Here is a 20,178-nt window from a genome sequence, read left to right on the forward strand (position 1 = left end):
CATCTCAGTTGACTAACGTATGCACACGCTGATTGAGTTAATATATTTACCATTCACCCCGAAGTTCATTGACAGACACGATAGGATTAAGTGTAGAACAAAGGAAATTAGTTCGGTTTTATAGAATCCCTCCCATGTACGCATATTAACGCGCGATTTTATAAACTTTTTGCGCAAAAGCAAAGTTTATTTCCAGATGGCGAGTTATTGCGCTTTTTGATGCGAGTTATGTTTGAAATGTCTGAACGACTTGTATTGATGAAATGCCGCCAACATTTTTGCTATACTTCAAATTTCGCTCGCAAGTGCGACAACTTGAAAGACATTTGCATTTGGATGAGCCGATGAGATGAGGAATATTGCGTTATGACGGCTCAAATCGCGAACGTTTAACGTAACAAGACAACCCATTACGCGAGGAGTCTTCCCGTAAACGGCTCACTAGGATATACGCGCGCAGAACCCGAGTTGTTTTCGTACGACGGCTGGAAAATTGCAGTTAACCGAAATGAAGGTTGACATATTTCGACTTCCTGTATTAGTGATTTGATTAAGAGCGTCTAACTGGCGTGGATCACTGTTGAGCTGCAGTGCTAAAGCGTCAAAGACGTGAGAAGGCTCAACGCAGCTAGCAGACAGGGGGCTGTTTATCTTTAATTTTCAATTGACAATTTCTCAGTGTCATTATTTCATGCCCTGTGTTAAAATGAAAGTTTCACATTGTCAATTTTTGCCCGTTGAAAGATCCGGGTGTCTGTCGTGACTTCGCTCAGATGACCTTGGCATCGCATACTGCCTTGTGTCGCCTTCACGTTTCCAAAAAAATTCAAAAGCCTACATTTAGCACTCGAATGTCCTTGCATCTAGCACTGGAAAGCTTACGGGGCTCTACCTTGTGTAGAATGGCTTGCCTACAATGTCAATGCGATGGCAACCGCAATTCTGGAACACTCAAATCTCGAGTATTTCTGCACACTAATCCCGTCTACAGTTTTAAAGCCTTTAAAAATTAAATAGTGCAAAGATTATCATCTTCTCTTGTCAAACATAACCATTTATCACTCATTAATTCAAGCTGATGAAAACAATAATGATGCATGGCTCCACAGACATGCAGGCACGCAAAGCATTTCTTTCGAATCAATCGCAAAAAATAATCATGACTCTTTTTCGGGAAAACGATTCGATTAAATTTCCCTGTGAATCTGCGAGATTTTGCATCGTTTTCAATAATTTTTCCATTTTTGATTATTTCTCTCCCACTAATTAGTGTAGAGATATTTTAGGGATTAACTTTGAGGAATTTTGAGAGGTTTTGTAATTTTTTTACAAGAGTTCTGATAAGATTTTGTGGGAATATAGCTACTTACTTATGAAGACGTTTCACAATTTTTCGAAGGATTTTTCGATGTTGGATTACACTATCGAAATTTTACAAATTTGCCGGAATGGACGATTGGCCCTTTTCTATGGCACTGACTTGGAAAGCACGGAATTTTGATGATATATATGTATGCTATGTGTATTTTTAGAGTTTTTAGCTAGTGTGTGGTCATAGGCAGGTTAAACCGGGTTAAGATATTTGTAGTTTATTTTGGGTGCAATTAATGATACGACTTTTCCATAGCACCTGTTAACCGCTGAATGTGAGGTCTGTAGTGGAAAAACAGAAAAGGGGGCCCTTGACGGCAGTTTCTAAGGGCATACTGCATACATATACGAATTGAGAATTAGCTCTTCTCTAGTATTGAGCTTCAATAATACGTTTTTTTATATTTGTATAGATTTATTGCATGGAATTCGGCCATAGAACATATTTAGGTTACACCTTTTTGCATCAACCTAACCGAGTGTGAGGTCTAACTACAGGAGAATTATCAGATCAAGACTTGAACAATGAGTATACGGATTTCGAGCCAAACCATAAGGTTTCTCTTTATCGATTGAATAGCGCTATCCAGGCGAACAATACAATCGAACCCACGTTTACGCCAGCTTATTGTATCAAAAGACATTTTTAGTTCAAGCAGTGTTAATTGTTAATACCGACGGCGATGGCCACACACCGACTCACACAAAACCAAAGTCATAAGTCCGGATCAAACGAGGACGCAAGTCCATCGCAAGTTTACTTGTGACTTGCGTGAGACTGGTCAAACGATAGACAAGCCAAACGCAAGCCATCGCAAGTAGACGCTCAAACGAGGTACAAGCAAACACAACTGCGCAAAACTGGCGTTTGATTCGGGCTAAAGGTTGCATGGATCACGAATAGGGCAGTTAGGCCCTATTATTATATTTTTATCAAAAAATACATGCAAATGAAAAACTAAGTTGTACTTTTATGAATAAAATGCATGAAATGTACTCCAGCTAGCGCATAGTCCCAGCTAGTATATAGCTCCTCTCAAAAAACTGTGTAGTTTTTTGGCTCACCGCAAGGTAAACTTTCAACTTGACAAATACTAAACATGCAGTTGTTATGTTAATATACTGTGCACGCAGAGCGATATACTAACAAGATCACAAGAGGACCGCAATCTGCATGTTTCTCATCCGCATTTTTGCACAAAATTTTTCCATATTCCTCTGCAACCGCATTTCATTGTAAAAAAAGCCTTGAAAAACATGCAATTCGGCGATCACAGCGCGACTAATAAATTCCTCTGAAACAGCATCGAACAACTTTCGAAGCCACATTATTTTAAACCAAGTTGAAAATGGATGAAATATACTGTATATATATATTGCAACGCTTCTCTGAGTTTCATGCCACAGAGTCATCAGCAATCATCAGTCGCCTGTGGCACGAAACTCAGAGTAGCGATGCCAAAATTTTTAACATAAATTAAAATATTTATATAAATTCGTTGTCGTCGAATATTGATACTTTTCGAGCGAGGTAATGAGCGTGGAAAATGATGTCTGGGTTCGCAGACTAGAAAGGGCCTTAAAAGGAATAAAAATCTACCCAATTGCTTACTTATAGTTATTACCCACATTTCCTAAAATAGATTTTCCTTTCTTTTCACTACCGGACTGCCTTGCGTGATTTGCTGGGTAATGAGGGTTATCCTTTCCGGGCTGATAATTTCAACAAATATAGAATAAAAATTATTCCGAATAAGGTGTGCGCAATACTAAATACACATCTACAAGTAACTGTTTTTATTGATTCTGTGTTATACTATTACGCACACCTTATTCGGAATAGCTTTTATTCTAAATCATAGGTTATTTTAATCGCTAAAGCGTTATTTATACTCCTAACGCTTTTCATGTCGCTACCCTTTGAAATAATGAAACCTACGATAGATGTAACCAAACGATAAGCTTGCGCCAACAGTTGACTGAAGACTATAATGTTAAAGGTTTCGCGATATAATTATCACGAAACAGCAAGCACATGCACTGGCCTGTAAGGGTGACCATTTGTAAGAGCTGGTCAATGGAACTAATAACAAAGTTGGAAGTTGTTCACGTGGAGAACGGACTTGACCGCGCCAATTTATATTTTGTCATAAACAATTCAAAATGCGTGGTTAAGGAGTCTCTATGCAGATTCTCTGAATTGTTACTGATGCACCTTTCGAACAACAGGGGCATTAAGCATTCAAATGTTTCGCTTGAGAACTGGAATTGAATGTATCTTTAAGGGAACATACCAAAAAGCAAAATCTAACTAGAATTTGTGTTTTATGTCTGGCAGTCGTTGTCATAGCAACAGAAAAGGTTCAAAATAGACGCTTTTTTAGTGCAAAAATAACGGGGGTTTTAAATAGAAAAAATCGCACTGTACGGAACTTATCATAAACTCTTCTATCGATAAAGCACCTATTATGTAATCATGCACCAATCTCGTGGAAACATCTCTGTTGCTATATAGAAACATTTGCTAGACGCACTGAGTACTTGATAGTTTTTGGTTCTTTAAAATTCCAAAAGATAAATTAAACGTTCGCACAAGCGAACTCACTCTCTCTCTCACTCTCTCTCGAAGCATCCTCGTTCCCAGGTTTTCCGCGTACTGCGTGTGCCGGAACGAGGATGGAGGTCACTGGATCGAACCCCACTTCATATATTCTTATGATGTGCATTTTTTTGTATTGCCGAAATTATGAACAATAATTATCTAGTCATCTGCAGGTGTTCATGAGGAGGAATGAGAGTTTGTTTGGGTGAATATGGGATCATTTTCCTTTGCCTTTCTTTCCCTTCTTCTTCTTGTTCGTGTTACTAGCAGAAGACTGGGAACCGGACGAGTCCCCTTGTTGAGATTTGTTTTGTCTACTCTTTAACTTTGGAATCGTTTCACCAAGAAAAATAAATAACTGATTTTCTAAATCAAACAAGATACCCTTGAATTAGAGCTAGGTCGCTCAGACTATTATTCAGTGCCTTTTGGAATACTATATCTATATAGATTGGTGTCCGTTTACGCGATTTTCCACTTTTGATAGATGTAAACGAGTGGGTAAGTTATTGATGTGGAAATCAAATAAGGGCCCTTATACGTCAACCGTCGTCAAAGCGATCATATTTATCCACTCGTATTAAATTTAAATTAAAACAAGACGCCGGCTTAGGCGTACACTCGTGCTCTAGGGATTGTGTTCTAGGGACTTAATAGCATTACTTGAGGGACACAATCATGGCGTGTTGTGGGAACCTATAGCGTAAGTTAAGGCTTTATGGTTACCCTGGCCTGGGAGGACTTACACGACAAAAATGTATCACACAAGTATAAAATAATACATTTACATTATTATCACAATTCACAAGTGCCGATTATAGGTAGCCTATAAACAATCCGCACGGCGTGACATATTACTGTTTCAATGCTTCTATTATATCCATATTGACTGCAAACTGCAGTGTTTTAGTTCCGACGAAAGCTTTCAAAAATCTAGTTGTAATAGTATTGATTCGCATTGTTCGTAATGTCAGTCGACGGTTCAAACATTTAGGTATTAATAAGTGTGATTTATAAGCATTTGTAGGTCTAAAACTGCGAAAACATCGATCATATATCTTGCTTTCATATAGGAATTTAAAAATATACATCGCACCAAGGAATATGCGTTAAATGTTGCACCGTAGTAATGTCTTCTGTGCAATATATTTTGCCGTATTGTTTGTAAAAGTGGCTTGTATTGTCGAATAATTACATTTCGTCATACATTACTGGGTCAAGTGCGCAATGCATTCTGGGTCATCGAGGTCCAAAACGCGACCGACACATGACGAAACCTAGACTCGTGCCCTCCTAGAGCACGAGTAATTAAAACTAAAGCCTGTTTTCCACTAGGCGAATTTATTCGCGCGAACAGATAAAAAGTAGGAAGCTATTTCAAATTTTCGCAGCGAATTTTTCAGATATCGCTTGTCGCGCGAATAAATTCGCCTAGTGGAAAACGGCTTTAAATCCATCAAAAGAAGAAAATCTCGTCTAAAATATTACGTCACAAAAGCAAACTATAATTATAAAAAAATGACGGCTGGGAGATGCTCTTACTTCTATTTTACAAAATAAGACTAAAGACCTTTGAAATAATTTTTTCCTTTGTTCCAGCAATTCTTTAGCGAGGCAAAACGTCCCATGCCTAACGGTACTGTATGTTATTTTAAAAAGACGAATTCGACGAACAGAAAAAATTTCAAGAGGCAAACAGCACGTTCAATCTGCCAACATGTCAATTGTGAAACTTTACATGCTGTAGTCAATGTAGACTCATATGTTACTATATGAAATGGTTGACATAAAATGGACATTGCATTAGTCATTTATATCGTCGTTTGTACTAAATAACTCAGCCACTAAATGCATTGTGTTTAAGGAATTTGCTGGAAAAATGTATACAGTTGAAATAATCCTGTTTATTCCATTTTGTAGATAGCCTGTTTAGTTTTATAACAAACATTTCAATTTTTTAGAAAGCGGTTTTTTCTAAGGGGACAAAAGTGTAAGAGCATATATTAAAACTTGATGTGTAAGAGAATGTCATTGCAACATTTCCGCATCCCTGACCATGACATTGGTCACCCCTAATTTTTAAATTTTCCGTATAAGAAACCCAGAATATTTGTGGGACGAAACCAAATTTTTAAAATGTTTTGAATGGCAAAATTTTTAATTTTTCCAATTTTATGTAGTATCTCTTTCCCTCCTTAAAGCTTAGAAATGGTGACTTCTTATTTCAATCCCATCTTGAAATTTTCCAGGGGATGACAAGGAATAGTAGCTAAGTGTTTCTTAGAAACAATAGGTTGGATGCCCCCTGAAGTTAATAGGTATTTCCCAATCAGATGAAGCCATTTCACATGTTGCCCCAGTAAAAGTGTAAAACTACAGCATAATGTGGCATAATAGTAGTGGCCAATTATGACGTTAATGCTAAATAGTTGGCTAATCAATTTCGCTGAATCGAAGTTTTTATGTTATCTGTATTTCAGGTATCGTCCTAATATAAAGCATAAATTGGTATCATTGCGTTCGATGAAGGAGAACGCTTCCTAGCCGTGTCATTTTGAGATTTGCGATGTCAGGTTTGCCTCGCTCTGATGTGTCGCCATAGTAACTGGAGAGCAAGTGCTCGCTTTATTTTGACATTTTTTTGTTAATCAAATCACTGCTGTTAAATTACTTATTTTGCGGGTAACCATTTGAATCACATACGCTGTGTGCCTGTGACGTTATAATGTTAACATTTTTGTTACTGATTGTTAACCGAAATCAACACATTTCGAACGCACATCACTATTCTGTGATTACTGCTGGTATACATAATGTCATATGCATTGCACTCTTCTCCTTAAGTGTAACCACCAATACTTTCCAATTTTGTGCATTGATTTCATCAAAGTGTGATTGCAATAAAGGTCATACAGTACTGTAAGTTTGAGAAATTTTCTCCCAACATGAAAGGATAATTTCACTTACTTGATATTAATGTTGGATTAACTGGCTTTCCATTTGAATCTTTTAGCTGGACTCTTACTCTTCCTTTGCATAAGGCATCTTTGGCACTGTCTCGAGGATACTGCTTATTCTGAGAACATACAAAAATACAATTGTTCAACAAAATCAAAGATTATGAAAAATTTCAAATACACCATGCCACTGTATTTATAATTCAATTCTTCCTATATAAAGTTTTAACTGAAAAAACATACCTCAACAGAGCAGTTGAAGCCTTTACTTTGGCAAACATCTCTTATCTCATTAACAGTAGGGTTCTCACAAGCCTAGAATTCCAGAAAAGTATTAAAAGATACCATTTATTACTCTGAAAGTACTGATTAGACTGGCCTGATTACTTTTAAAGAATCACACAATAATTTGAATCTACACCTTTTTTCTGGCAAACTATGCACTCGTTGATTTAACTCATGAAAGCATATTGGAAAATTTCAGGAAATATTTGATTTGATATTAGCTGTTTTCACAATTTGAAGACCTAATTGGAGTTGTGCCTCTGTATGTTAATAAATTTAAAACTTAAAGCAATATTAATATAGATTATTAATATAATAATAACATAGTTTTAAGAAATAATAATAAATATAAATTATAATATTATAGTTTTAGGAGATAATCAGAACCCCAAACTTTTTTCTTTTAACTTCTGAATGAATCATAGTCAAAATACTAAGTGGAATATATTTAGTCTGTATGGTAAAATATATTCACAATTTTGAACCCCTCCTCATTGCATGCATGGGAAATATAGACATCACATTAAGCCTACTATATCGCCCTTATGCCCACACTCCCTCCTCCTCTGCCCCTCTTTGCATACACTCCCTAGACACAGAACATACAAGAAAATAAAACATAACCATTTAAAATTGTCTCCTCCTACATATTGCATTGTCCTGCAATATTCATTGCCTGCTATTATTCTAGCTGTCCACCACATGTATGCTGATTAGCTTTCTGGCCAAGAAACATGATGAAATGATGAGTCTGCCATTGCCAATGAATTGCTGATTTGAGGGAGAGGGCACCTTGTGTTCTACTTCTACTGTATAATCCTTATACTGTGCTAATGTTGCTTCCTACCACCATGCTTGCTGGTAGAAAACAAGTTGGCAGCAATAAGTTTCTTTTCAGTGCCATTTTTTCATTTTTCAATTTAATTTTAATCAATAGCAAGCTAAGCCATTGCTCAGCTGCCAATTGAAAAGCAAAGCACCACCAGAACTTCCAAAAGATGGTAAGGTGGCAACTATGTGTCAAATATTTCACAAGACTTAATGATTTTCCAGTAACTATAAATCTTGTTTAAATGCCATTCACATACCTTATCTTTAGGTATTCTTCGACCTTCGGCAACTGTTTTCTTACTATTTATATATGATGGATACACTATTGACCATCTATTATATAAATGAAATATAGTCATTCAATTATTCAATGAACACGGTCCACGTACACTATATTAAAAAGCATAGTGACTCATCGCCTTTGCCGTAGAGGAAATATGAGAAAATGATCTCTTATGTTTGGAAATTGATATTTTCAGAAAATCGAGTTACCTTTCTATCTTTGAAGGATCGGTAGGTAGATGAGACATATTTTGATGGCGTTATATAAGCTTTTTAGAAAGAAAATACAAAACACGATCAGATGTTGATGACTCTTTATAGTATAAAGATTTTTTGATTATTGTACATGAAGTATTTCCTCTAGGCAAGTGTACTCAGTACTGCGTGCTCAGGAAAGGGCTTCACTGATCGAGATAGAGGGTGTGTGAGTCTCGGACTCTGGGTAGTGTATCAGTGCACAGTTGTCAATGTCAGTCATCAGGCCGGTTTCCAGTCAGGAAAATTATCCTCCGGATCGTATCGAGCAGGAAAGTTTCTTATCCGCGTGTTGTCAACCAAAACGCATTGTTTTATACACAAAAGGAACCATACTATTTGATCGGGTCCGGAGGATAATTTTCCTGAGTTGAAAGAGAGTCACTGAAAATCGTAAAACCACTGAAAATAGTAGATTCTTTATAAATCCCTAAAATTGATGCAAACTAGGGCTAATCCCTGAGATCTCTAACATATTCCCTAAAAAAAATTTTCAAGCGTCCTACAAAAAATATCCCTAAAATCTCTGACCAGTATATTTTCATTTCGTTTTGATTGGTTCTCCAAATAGGAGGCACTACTTTCTAAGCGTTTGTGGCCTTTAGTTTTGATGTTAAATTTATACTGACCGACTAACTAACTGACGGTTATTGTTTAACCCTCACTATACACTGGTTACGCGGCAAATTTAAAATTCACAGAAGTATCTTATTCACAATAAGCTATTTGCAGCCTTTAGTTTTGATACTAAATTTATACTGACCGACTAACTAACTGACGGTTACTGTTTAACCGTCACTATACACCTTATTCACAACAACGGCCGTAGCATCATATCTCCCTTCTTCTAGCGAGAGTAACTGCGTCCAAGTATTCGACAAAAAGCTGTAACAATCTACTCCGTTTGCTCCACCAGTCTCACCACCGATGACAACAAGTGTGTTTCCATGCAAGACAGCTGAACAACAAGCTCGCGTTGATGCCATCACTAAAAGAAGCTTACTCTTGCCAGTGTTGAGATTATATTCAATTATTCCACTGTCGTATTCTGCTTCCTCGTTGAAACCACCAATCAACAGCATACTTTCATCACGACGGACCGTCGCCATGCCGTAAACAGGAGATGATAATGGTGGCATTTTAATACATTGATTCCTTGTTATGTCGAATATTTCCACGTCAGTTTTGGTTCGCCTCCCACCAGCAATGAGAACTTTGTCGTCGAATAATTCTACTCCATGGACAGACCGCCCCTTCTTCATGTGGCAAAGTAGCCTGCGTTGCCAGCCGGCTAAACACGGTTATATCCGTCTGCGCATTAGCGAACAAATTCATGTTCCAGTACCAGGAAATGAGTACTGACTCCTGATTGGCTCGCTTTTGTGATAGTTATAACATCGTTTCTGATTGGTTATGGAAATTACACGGGCTGGCACCCTAAAAATCAAAATGGCTACATTTCCGGAGCGTGCTTGGAAAGAAGCCTTTTTATCTGTTCAGAAACAATTCCTCATCGATCACCTCCTACCAGAACAAGTATCTGCAGTTAAAGCTTTTATTGAAAAGGGAAATGTCTTTGTAAATTTGCCGACGGGGTATGGTAAATCGTTAATATTTCAATGCATTCCTATCGTGTATGATATTCTGTACTCGAGGCCTCGTGGCACTAGTGTAGTTGTTGTTATTTCGCCATTGAAAGCTCTAATGAAAGATCAAGTAGAATACTTAGCAACTTTTGGTGTTCCTGCCATTGCTATTGGGATGAATACGATGAAGAAACAATACAACAGGTCAAAAACGGGTATTTTTGATCGTGTATTGCTCTCCTGAATGTTTGTTGTCAACGAGTACTTGGAGGGAGATTTTCAACGATGCTGATTTCCGTGAAAAACTGGTTGGTGTAGCTATCGACGAGGCTCATTGTATTACTGAGTGGTACGTTATGTGAATGCTTTATAATTATATTAAAATATCTATTTATACTCGCCAGGCACATAGTCTTACATAGCTACACGTTAGCTAATGCATGCGAGGACGATCTTACCAGTCACCCCATGTGTCATAAAATTATTTGGCATAGTAAGACTATTAAATTTGGACAAATAACAATTTATTGATTACAACAGATAGTATACCATTTCTGCTCAATATGAAAGAATACTATTTGAGATTACGGACAAGTCGTTAAAAGTGTGTGTGTGTGTGTGTGTGTGTGTGTGTGTGTGTGGGTGGCTGATTCAACTATGTATTTATGAATATTTATCATCACTCCTTTTCCATTTTAGGGGTTTGTCAAATTCAAGCAAATGCCCATTCCGAAAGTGGTATGGTTGTCTAGGTGAACTCAGATCACTTATTCCACAAGAATGCAAAATAATGGTTCTAACAGCAACTGCATCAAAACTTACTACAGAGAAAATTTTGGATGCAGTTATATATCTCGATACAATTATGATACAGCAGAGTCCAGATAAAGTGAACATTTCATACACGAGACAATACCTTGATAAAATTACCCCATTGAAAGCAATTTGGTGCACTTCTTGGAGAATGTCAAAGGCTTGGAATAAATACACCCAGAACTATAATATACTGTCAAACACGGAAACAATTGTGCAATACTATTTCGTTTGTTTGAAGTGTGTCTTGAAGAAAAACTTTATCATGGTAGCAAAGATTATCGAAATCGTGTTGTTGACATGTACCATGCAGGCACACCAGAATCTGTAAAGGAACATGTTTCTGAGCAAATGTCAAATGAAAATGGTGTGATTCGTGTACTAATATCATCAATTGCTTTTGGGATGGGTGTCAATTGTAAGCAGGTAAGAAGAGTTGTGCATTTTGGACCCTCCAAAAGTATAGAATCGTATATTCAAGAGTGTGGTCGAGCTGGTCGAGATGGAGTTCAAAGCACATGCATGCTTCTATATAATGGCCTACTCTCTGTGCACTGTGATAATGACATGAAACATTATTTAAATCACGAAGGATGTTTGAGGGAAAAGCTATTGATTCATTTTGGGTACAAGGTGGACCACAAAAACTTTCAGTTTCTGCACAACTGCTGTAGTAACTGCCAGCAAAGTTGTTTGTGTGGCACATCCTCTTGCAGGAAACTTTGGAGTCCACAACTTGAGCAAGAATGTGACCTTGATTTATATACTACTGATGAACAGGAGAAAAGCAAGTTGACAAGAGTTGTGACCAAGAAAGACAAAAAACTATTGAAGGAAAAGCTTATCAATTATCAGAGAGAGATGCTAAAAGAATACAACATTAAAAATATGGTGACATGTCCAAATATGTTACTAGAATTTAACATGTTTCATATTAATCAAGTACTTGGTAGTTGCCATTCTCTATTTACTTTGAATGATGTTTTAAAATCTGTTGAAATATGGCGACATAAGTATGCTGTTGAAATCTTAAGAATTATACAGGATATTTTTGGTGACATGGAAATAGAAATACCTGATGATTTAGAAGACTCAGATGAAGAGGAAACTCTTACTACAGAATGGGAGGCTTTGAGAAATGATTCATCATGTTTGGAAATTGTAAATAGCCAAGATCTGGTTGCTATTGAATCCACCATGGACACTGATACTTCTTACAATAATATTTCAATATGACTTTGTTGACAATATATGTATTTTGAACAGTTATTAACAATATGAATATAATTATTTACAAAATATACAAGTAGCAATTTTTTAAGATCCCAAACCCATTAATTAAAAACTAAACATTATTTACACTTCATCTCGCTTTTCTGTTCAAAATCATGAATTTTTTATGATTGTTTATCCATGTAAACATTTTATGCATATCAAAGCCACTCAACAAACTTGGCTTAACATGTTTAAAAACACTGTATCTCCGTCCTGGTGTGCATGTGAAGGCATTATTAACTACTAATTCATTGACAATTTTCTTTAGATCCCCTTGAGTTGAGGTCTTAACATGTCTTCCTGCTCTTTTGAAAACTGATAAGTTGGTGTCAAAAGTCTTCATCAAAGATGAGGTTACCCCCAGTGAGTGACAGATTCTATCCAGGGATTTATCTGACGCACCTGCTCCTTGATTTTTTATAGCCTCTTTTACCAACTTGTTTAAAAATTCCAACTGCAGGTCTAATGGAATATTTCCACTGATTCCAGGTTTGCTTTTGGTAAAGCGGTTCCAAATTAGATGATGTGTACACTTGGGGCTCAATAAAGCATTTATCTGAAACATCAAATACAGTGCTTCCAGTGAATACTTGGCTGACCCTCCTTGATGTTTTAAGTACATTAAAAAAAATTTCCAACACCGAACAACTCTCTGACCATCCCCTTCTGATATTGCGTCGAAAAAGTTCAACACGAGCATGCCATAGTCACGAGTGATCTCTGGTATGACAACATATCATCATCCTCATGAACAGATGTTGCTTCTAGAATGTGTGCATTAGAGTCTCGCAATGACACAGGTGGATTGTGTTTAGCTTCGTGGTCTGTTCTTAACTTTCCAGCATGAGCAAATGTTTTTGTACAGCCAGGAGCCCGGCAAGGGAACCTGCCATGGATATCTGTTTGTAGATCTTCTTGGATTGAATTAACTGACTCTTCAACATCACTGTTACGCCTTTGATCAATAACAAATTCATCAATGACAAGTGATGAAATGTTATTCAAGTAGGATTTTCTCTCTTGTAAACTTGCACTTGCAGTTGTTGAAAACTTGTGTTTGCTTGGCTCTTCATCAATCTTCTGCATTCCTAAAAGATGCATAGCTGCAGCAATGATTCGAGCTTCCACTTCAATGACAAAAAATCTTCTACAAGCATTGGCTGCTGCAGTCACATCTTGCTTTACATTTCGCCTATTCACCAGGTTTCTGTCGCTAAACATGGTACACTTATCGCCAGCTGATGCAACATTGTATAGTTGAGAGAAAGCCACCTAATAAAACAGAATTTGGCATGGTACACTGTAATGATGTAAGATATTTTCATTTAAATACAATTATGGTAACCTTGTTCTGGACTCAATGAAAGTGTATTATATGCTTTAATTTTACCACAAAGTCGTTTACCTCCAAAAATTTGTTCCCAGCATGCCAATCTGCAATCTCAAAGTGCAAGCCTTCAATTCTTTCATCTGGCGTAAATCCATTTGCAACTGAGCTAAGCCCATTCACCCCACGCTCAACACTTAATTGGTCACCAACGACCCCTTGTCCAGCATATTGCTTATCTTTGTCTTCACCATAACATGGAACATACTTTTGAAGAGACTTCAGGATAGCTAGTATTCCGTCTGAGTCATTTTCATTATCATGCAACATACCAAGAAATGTCTATTAAAAAAATAAGTAAATATAAGCAGTCTCATGGTGTTGGCTTCTGTTTAGGGCAGATAATTTATCTATTTTCATATTTATCATAATTGGCTAAACTGCAGAATACCCTTTCACTAGTCACAGCCGCTACTCATAGCCACCACAATGCTGGCTACTGGCTACAGGTTTAATTAAGATATTTGAGAACGAGGTTATACAATAATGATGTAATGTTAAATGTATAGCAGCTATAAATTATTATTTCACTGGCTACTGGCTACAGGTTTAATTAAGATATATCAACTATCAGCTTAATTAAACCTGTAGCCAGTAGCCAGTGAAAAAAATAGACCTACATTTAGCATTACATCATCATTGTAATGCCTCGTTCTCGAATATCTTAATTAAACCAGGTGTAGCCATGTAGCCAGGTATTTAATGATTATTAAATATCAGTACTCATAGCCAGTAGCCGCTTTCTTCAAACACAGCTTCAAAAATGACAAGGTATTCGACTACAATTGCTTCGTCATAATTTATCATATATTCAATAAAATTAATAATAACTTGCAAGTGTGTTTTTCCATAACTTACCAAATCTGATTTCATACACATTTCTTTTGTGTACATATGGGGAATATGATGAACAGCAGCATCTGATAAGAATTCCAAACTTTTTATATTGGTAGAAATAACACGTCCCACCAGAGCAATATAGTTATCACGTTGCTTTTGATTATCACGACAAGATGGGAGACATTTACCATTCTGAAGTTTAAGAATCCCATCCTTAGGCTGCTCTTCACCAAGGTGATTCCCTGAAACACGGTTTTCAATTGCCATTACTGTTACACAGTGCTTGTCTACATTTTGGTGGTCCTCTGTCATACGGTGAACCTCTTGGTGATAGTCAATGTTGTCAAACACAAGTTTTCTTCCAACATCTTGAGTAAAACACCTGTTATTCTGTTGACCATGTGCATCTGGGTTTATTTGGGCTGCTCGTTGTTCCATAAACTCCCCTTGTTCTTTCACCGAATGTAAGATGTCCTTGTTGTAATCTTTTCCAAACTCGTCCAACTTCTTATATACATAAGTATGACTGGTTGTGATTTTCAGTGGACATAGCCGGGCAAGTGTATTCTAAAATTCATAAATTAGATATTACTTGAAATATCCCTTTTAATGCATTGAGGTTAATAATTAACCATCCTATGCACATTATGATGAGAAAAAACATGTGACCAAAATCAACTCCCGCCCCTCCCCCACCCTTACATCCGGTAAAGCTATAGAGCTTTGATAGAGCAACAAAGGATACTTTGTGTGAGTTGCATTATTTGTTAGCACTTACCATCCAGTTAGAATGATAAAGAAATATGGTCAACAAAAGCTGAACGGCAGTCATATATCTTGACCTGTTCTTTAAACATATCGAAGCTGCCATTGCTACAGCTGCAAAATCTGGTTTATCTTTGGTTGATTTACTTCTCTTGTTAATACTTGCTGCTGCAAGAACAGAATGAAAAAGTGGTGCTCTGTCTTTTATCTCATTTGACAGATTTTCCATGGAAAATGACAGCATGCTTTGCTTGTCTGTTGCTCTGAGACAGGATGGGGTTTTCTTTGAACAAAGTTTAGTCACCTCATTTTCAATTTCTTTCACCATTAGTTGCTTAAGTTCTCTTTTTAGATCAGAGCTTTTCCACGCCGCATTAGCTATTTGTTTGTATGTACCCCTTAACAGCATCTTGCCAAGTGACTCAAGTTCAGAGGGGAGTTTTCGCTCAGCAGTTTTGGACGGCCAGTTTATCTTTACAGTCACATCGACTTCTCCCTTTTTTTGCTGAAAAACTACGGGCGAGGCAGGAATTTCGAGACGAGTATTTAACCCAGAATTTGGCGTGTTTTCTTTTACTGGTGTGGGCATGTTGTGGGCACAAATATACGCTGTCGTTTCGTCGGGGAGGCTTCGCCAGCAACTTGAGATTTGTTATCCTCACTTCGTCTCTTCGTTTCGGACGGTGTCTCGTCGATCTTGCAGGCATTTTGAATAGCCTTATCGATTTCAGACAACTGTTCTTTCAAACTTTTGCGTTTTTTCAGTTTCGCGAGACAATGCTTACAAATATACTTCACAGAACTTTTCACCGGGACAGTGAAAGGGAGATTTCTTAACGCTTCTTTCACATCGAATTTTCCTTTTCCTTCTATAAAATATCTTTCCGTGTGTTTAACTATATCTTTAATACACATGAATAATTCATGAATAAGTAGTCTTTTACAGTCTTTTACCAATATGGTTCTATTCTTCCTGAAGCCTGCGGGCAGGCTGATATTGTTTACTGCTTCAGTAACCAATCAGAAACGATGTTATAACTATCACAAAAGCGAGCCAATCAGGAGTCAGTACTCATTTCCTGGTACTGGAACATGAATTTGTTCGCTAATGCGCAGACGGATATAACCGTGTTTAGCCGGCTGGCAACGCAGGCTAGTGGCAAAGCAACTTGGATGAATAAGGAGGCACAAGAAGCAACTCGTATATTGTATCCAAGATCACGTTTCCACCACCGCTTCCGCCAATAATCAACAAACGATTCTCGTAAACGACGCATTTATGAACAGCAACTTTAACAGGAAGGTTGACGGGGAACGGCTTCCACTCTGACGAATTACCATTCAAATCCAGAACTTCTATACTATCTGTAGTATTATCAAGAGTGTGCGTAATGAACCCACCGCAAACAAGTAGTTGGTTCTCGAATATAACAGCAGCATGACCATATCTTGCTATTTTCAACTCTGGTAGCGGGGTCCAGGCCTGGGTGAACTGATTAAATCGCTCGACGGTAGAAAGAGGCTTCTTGGTCACGGGTTGTCGACCCGCAACGACGACAAAATTGCAAAACATAGGGACCGTCGCGCAGCTTTCTTTTCGATACGACTTTTCGAGCTTTTCCATTGTGGCGGTCATTCGTTTCATGCCTTCTCTCATTTCGCTCATCATTTCATTTTGCGCGGCTTTCACTTCTGCCAGCTCTTTCTTCATTTCATCGAAATCACGACGTAACACACAGCCGTGTGCCCGGTACTTGTGATGAGCCATTTGCTTGCCACATTCCATGCAAGTTGTTGATTTGTAATGGCATAACTCGTTCTCGTGTTGGTCGACATCTCGCTTGTTGACTACGTCATTGCATCCTTTGTTCGAGCAAGAAACAGGTGTAAAACCGCAGTCCCGAACGTGTGCTTGTAGAGCTCCGATCTCGATGATTGCCGTACAACCTCGCTCTGCGTGGTCACAAGTGAGCTTATAACGCGAGACACAGTCTTCCACAATTCTCGGTGCTTTTCTCAGCGTTTCTACGGTGAGTTTGTCTTGACAGACCGGACAAGTGTGCGAGGTCTTCTCTAGATGTTCTTTGATGCATCCGGAACAAAAATAATGTTCGTTGCTTTCACATTGTACCGGATCTTTTAAAACACAAAGACAAATCGAGCAAAGAAATCCTTCGTCAAAGGTCGATTTGAAACGATCTGTGTCGTAACCACAAGCCATATTTTTCTTCAGATGTCACATCACAAAATACAGCCTCGTCTTGTTGTTTAGCTAATTTTCAAAGCAAAACTTTCCACGTCTTTCTTCCCAAACAGAAAATAGAAACGATACTAAAACGCTCACAGGATGTGTACTGTATATAGTCCTTCCAGGAACATTCACATTAGTCCGAAATACGTCTCGTGACTTGAGGTCGTAACCTCTAGGGCTGCGACCGGATAGCCGCTCCTGTGGTAAAATTTTGTCCTCCTCTGATAATTATTTTAAGAAGAAGTGAATCATTGTTATGCCGTCAATATAAAAAAAAATCATCTTGCTCATCTAAATTGTCCATCATCATTATTCATTAATGCCACAGAATTCTGCAACAGAATGTTCTGCAGTAACTTTGTCTCGACCCCCATTGAATGCCCAAATTTTTGTTGGCCCCCTTCCTGAAAATCCTGGATACTCCTCTGGTCGAGCCCACGATAACTTACCAACAGTAAGCAAAACAATGCTTTCTGCAGAAGTCAAATTATGGCCTAAGGTTAAAGGAAATCGTAAGGAATTTGGGTACATAATTTAGGGAATTCTGAAAGGTAAGAGCCTGGCAGCCTGTATGTCCTCAGTTCAAAGATGTGCTGAATTATTTGTATAGAGCTAATAAATTTTTATTTTCACAACAAGTGTTTGATCATGAACCTCATGATAACAAGTATTTATTCATAAAATTTCAGAGAACATATTGTATGATTTTAGTATATATAAGGTACTCCCTTTGCACCTATATTGCAAATTGAAGAAGTATGTCGGATGAATTTATTGGTACAGATGTAACTAAAACTTCAGGGGACCAGAGCTCCCAGAGGGTGAATTCAAGATTTGGATTGGTAGCTCTTGGTGTTACGGGTACTATTGTTGCTGGTCTTTTTGTTGGTACATTACCATTCCTAACTCCTGCACTCCGACGGATATGTCTTCCCTATGTTCCTGCAACCAACACCCAGATCCAAAATATTCTCCAAATGTGCAAGGGAAGGTCAGGACTCTTAGTTGATCTTGGCAGTGGTGATGGAAGAGTGGTAAGGGAAGAGCTGCCATCAATTGCGCAGAGCATGTTTTCATTGTTTTGAGTTTCCAGCAATACAATATGATCCCCACCACGTGCTTTCAAATCATTACAGTGTATGCCTGTATGGGATGCTGAAATGAAACACTTTATCCTGCAATACTTGACATTAATGATATTGCTAGTATGAAATTAAACATAAAAGCATTAAGTATACTAATTTTTCCATCAATAGTATTAGCCTTCTTTCACCCTAAACATGGCTGTCAATCACCTTTCCTTTTTCATCATGGTAATGTCAAAGATTTTCACAATGTAGGTGATGGCAGCTGCACAAGCTGGATATCAATCAGTAGGATATGAACTGAATCTTTGGTTGGTGTTATATTCCAAATTAATGGCTAGACTCAGAGGACTTCACCATAAAGCATCATTTTTCAGAGCAGATCTTTGGAAGGTTGGTTATAGGGGTTACCCCAAACGCACTTCATATTTAATTGGTTCTAAGGGTGCACTAATATAGCATGTGGCTAGCTAGTCTGCTGGTGTCTTGAGGTTTTCTCAAATGACAGGCATGAAATTTCATTTTGAAATTTCAAGTGTTTTTCATTTTTCTGTTTCAATCATTTATGACTAATGCTTGCATTGCAACATGCTCAAATGTACATGCTGCCATCTTTTACATATATAGTCAATGAGTGTATTCTCATTTATTCCAGACAAATCTAAAAGATTTTGATACTATTGTTATTTTTGGAGTTGATGAAATGGTAAGTAAAAAACAAGTGGCTAACTTGAAAAATAAATTGCTTAATTAGACAGTCATACTGTTATTTCAAGCTATCTGATGAGGGCCCGGGCTAAAAGACCAAAGCCAAACGAAAACTTTGCACTATTAAGTACTTATGTGCACCATGGAAAATTACAAGAATATATTTACAATATTCAAATACAAAATGAGCGCAATAACCACCAGGTACCTTTCTTGTCTATAATTTCCTATTCCATATGCATATTTGCGAACATCCTTTAGATGCCCAAGCTACAAGAAAAATTTTCTGATGAAATGAAGTGTGATGCAAAAGTATTGGCATGTCGTTTTCCATTGCCTGACTGGCAACCTGAAGCTGTTATTTGTGCTGGAATTGACACCGTATGGCGCTACAGGAAGCGCTCTGCAAAACATTGAAATAAGTGTTTAGAGAAAATTTGATGAAACTAACATTCTATTACAATAATCTTCCAAAAAAATGAAGGCACTGACTGTGGGTACCGTATACCGATGGCAGACCGCCGAGTTCAATTTTTCGTGGAACGCACCTGCCACCAGTCGTCTATCTGCTCGTATGGAATCATTTTGTACACTACAGTATAAGAAAGTTCACCACATTTTGTTTCACTTTTTAAGACAAATCAAATTAATCAATAGAAAGGCATCCTGTGCTTCGGTCCAGTGAGCTACAGAGCTCACTGCTTCGGTCAGCAATCACTATTATACGCTATATGTTGACGAGTGAAGTTCACTATACTGAAGTTCAATAAGGGGTATTGCCTGGCACTTGGAATCTATGCGCACTCCTCATGCTACTACGTCCGAACAACGGTTAATCAGTACGATCTTAAAATATAAACCTACACTCAGTGATGAGGTAAAATC

At 37.7% G+C, this 20,178-nt stretch overlaps 3 protein-coding genes across 3 annotated transcripts; 1 reads left to right on the top strand and 2 right to left on the bottom strand.

The window, feature by feature from the left end:
* Window positions 1-1,797: 1,797 nt before the first annotated feature.
* On the bottom strand, window positions 1,798-9,372 carry LOC114527895 (signal recognition particle 19 kDa protein-like). The gene is made up of 5 exons (XM_028549608.1): window positions 8,539-9,372; window positions 8,304-8,379; window positions 7,174-7,245; window positions 6,941-7,049; window positions 1,798-4,339 (listed from the first exon to the last, which is right to left on the bottom strand). Exons 1-5 carry the CDS (start codon window positions 8,574-8,576, stop codon window positions 4,191-4,193), a joined length of 444 nt encoding a protein of 147 aa, XP_028405409.1. The 5' UTR covers window positions 8,577-9,372; the 3' UTR covers window positions 1,798-4,190.
* A 3,572-nt stretch (window positions 9,373-12,944) lies between these two features.
* Window positions 12,945-15,827, bottom strand: LOC114527803. The gene is made up of 5 exons (XM_028549496.1): window positions 15,554-15,827; window positions 15,263-15,417; window positions 14,503-15,051; window positions 13,663-13,926; window positions 12,945-13,529 (listed from the first exon to the last, which is right to left on the bottom strand). Exons 2-5 carry the CDS (start codon window positions 15,353-15,355, stop codon window positions 12,945-12,947), a joined length of 1,491 nt encoding a protein of 496 aa, XP_028405297.1. The 5' UTR covers window positions 15,356-15,417; window positions 15,554-15,827.
* Window positions 15,828-17,374: 1,547 nt separating this feature from the next.
* Window positions 17,375-20,088, top strand: LOC114527893 (protein N-lysine methyltransferase FAM173B-like). The gene is made up of 5 exons (XM_028549606.1): window positions 17,375-18,051; window positions 18,212-18,534; window positions 18,841-18,978; window positions 19,241-19,291; window positions 19,555-20,088. Exons 2-5 carry the CDS (start codon window positions 18,259-18,261, stop codon window positions 19,708-19,710), a joined length of 621 nt encoding a protein of 206 aa, XP_028405407.1. The 5' UTR covers window positions 17,375-18,051; window positions 18,212-18,258; the 3' UTR covers window positions 19,711-20,088.
* The last annotated feature ends 90 nt before the right edge of the window (window positions 20,089-20,178 follow it).

The sequence above is a fragment of the Dendronephthya gigantea genome, unplaced genomic scaffold (assembly GCF_004324835.1).
Source record: "Dendronephthya gigantea isolate DGI-Jeju-01 unplaced genomic scaffold, DenGig_1.0 000047F, whole genome shotgun sequence".
NCBI classification, from domain to species: Eukaryota; Metazoa; Cnidaria; class Anthozoa; order Malacalcyonacea; family Nephtheidae; genus Dendronephthya; species Dendronephthya gigantea.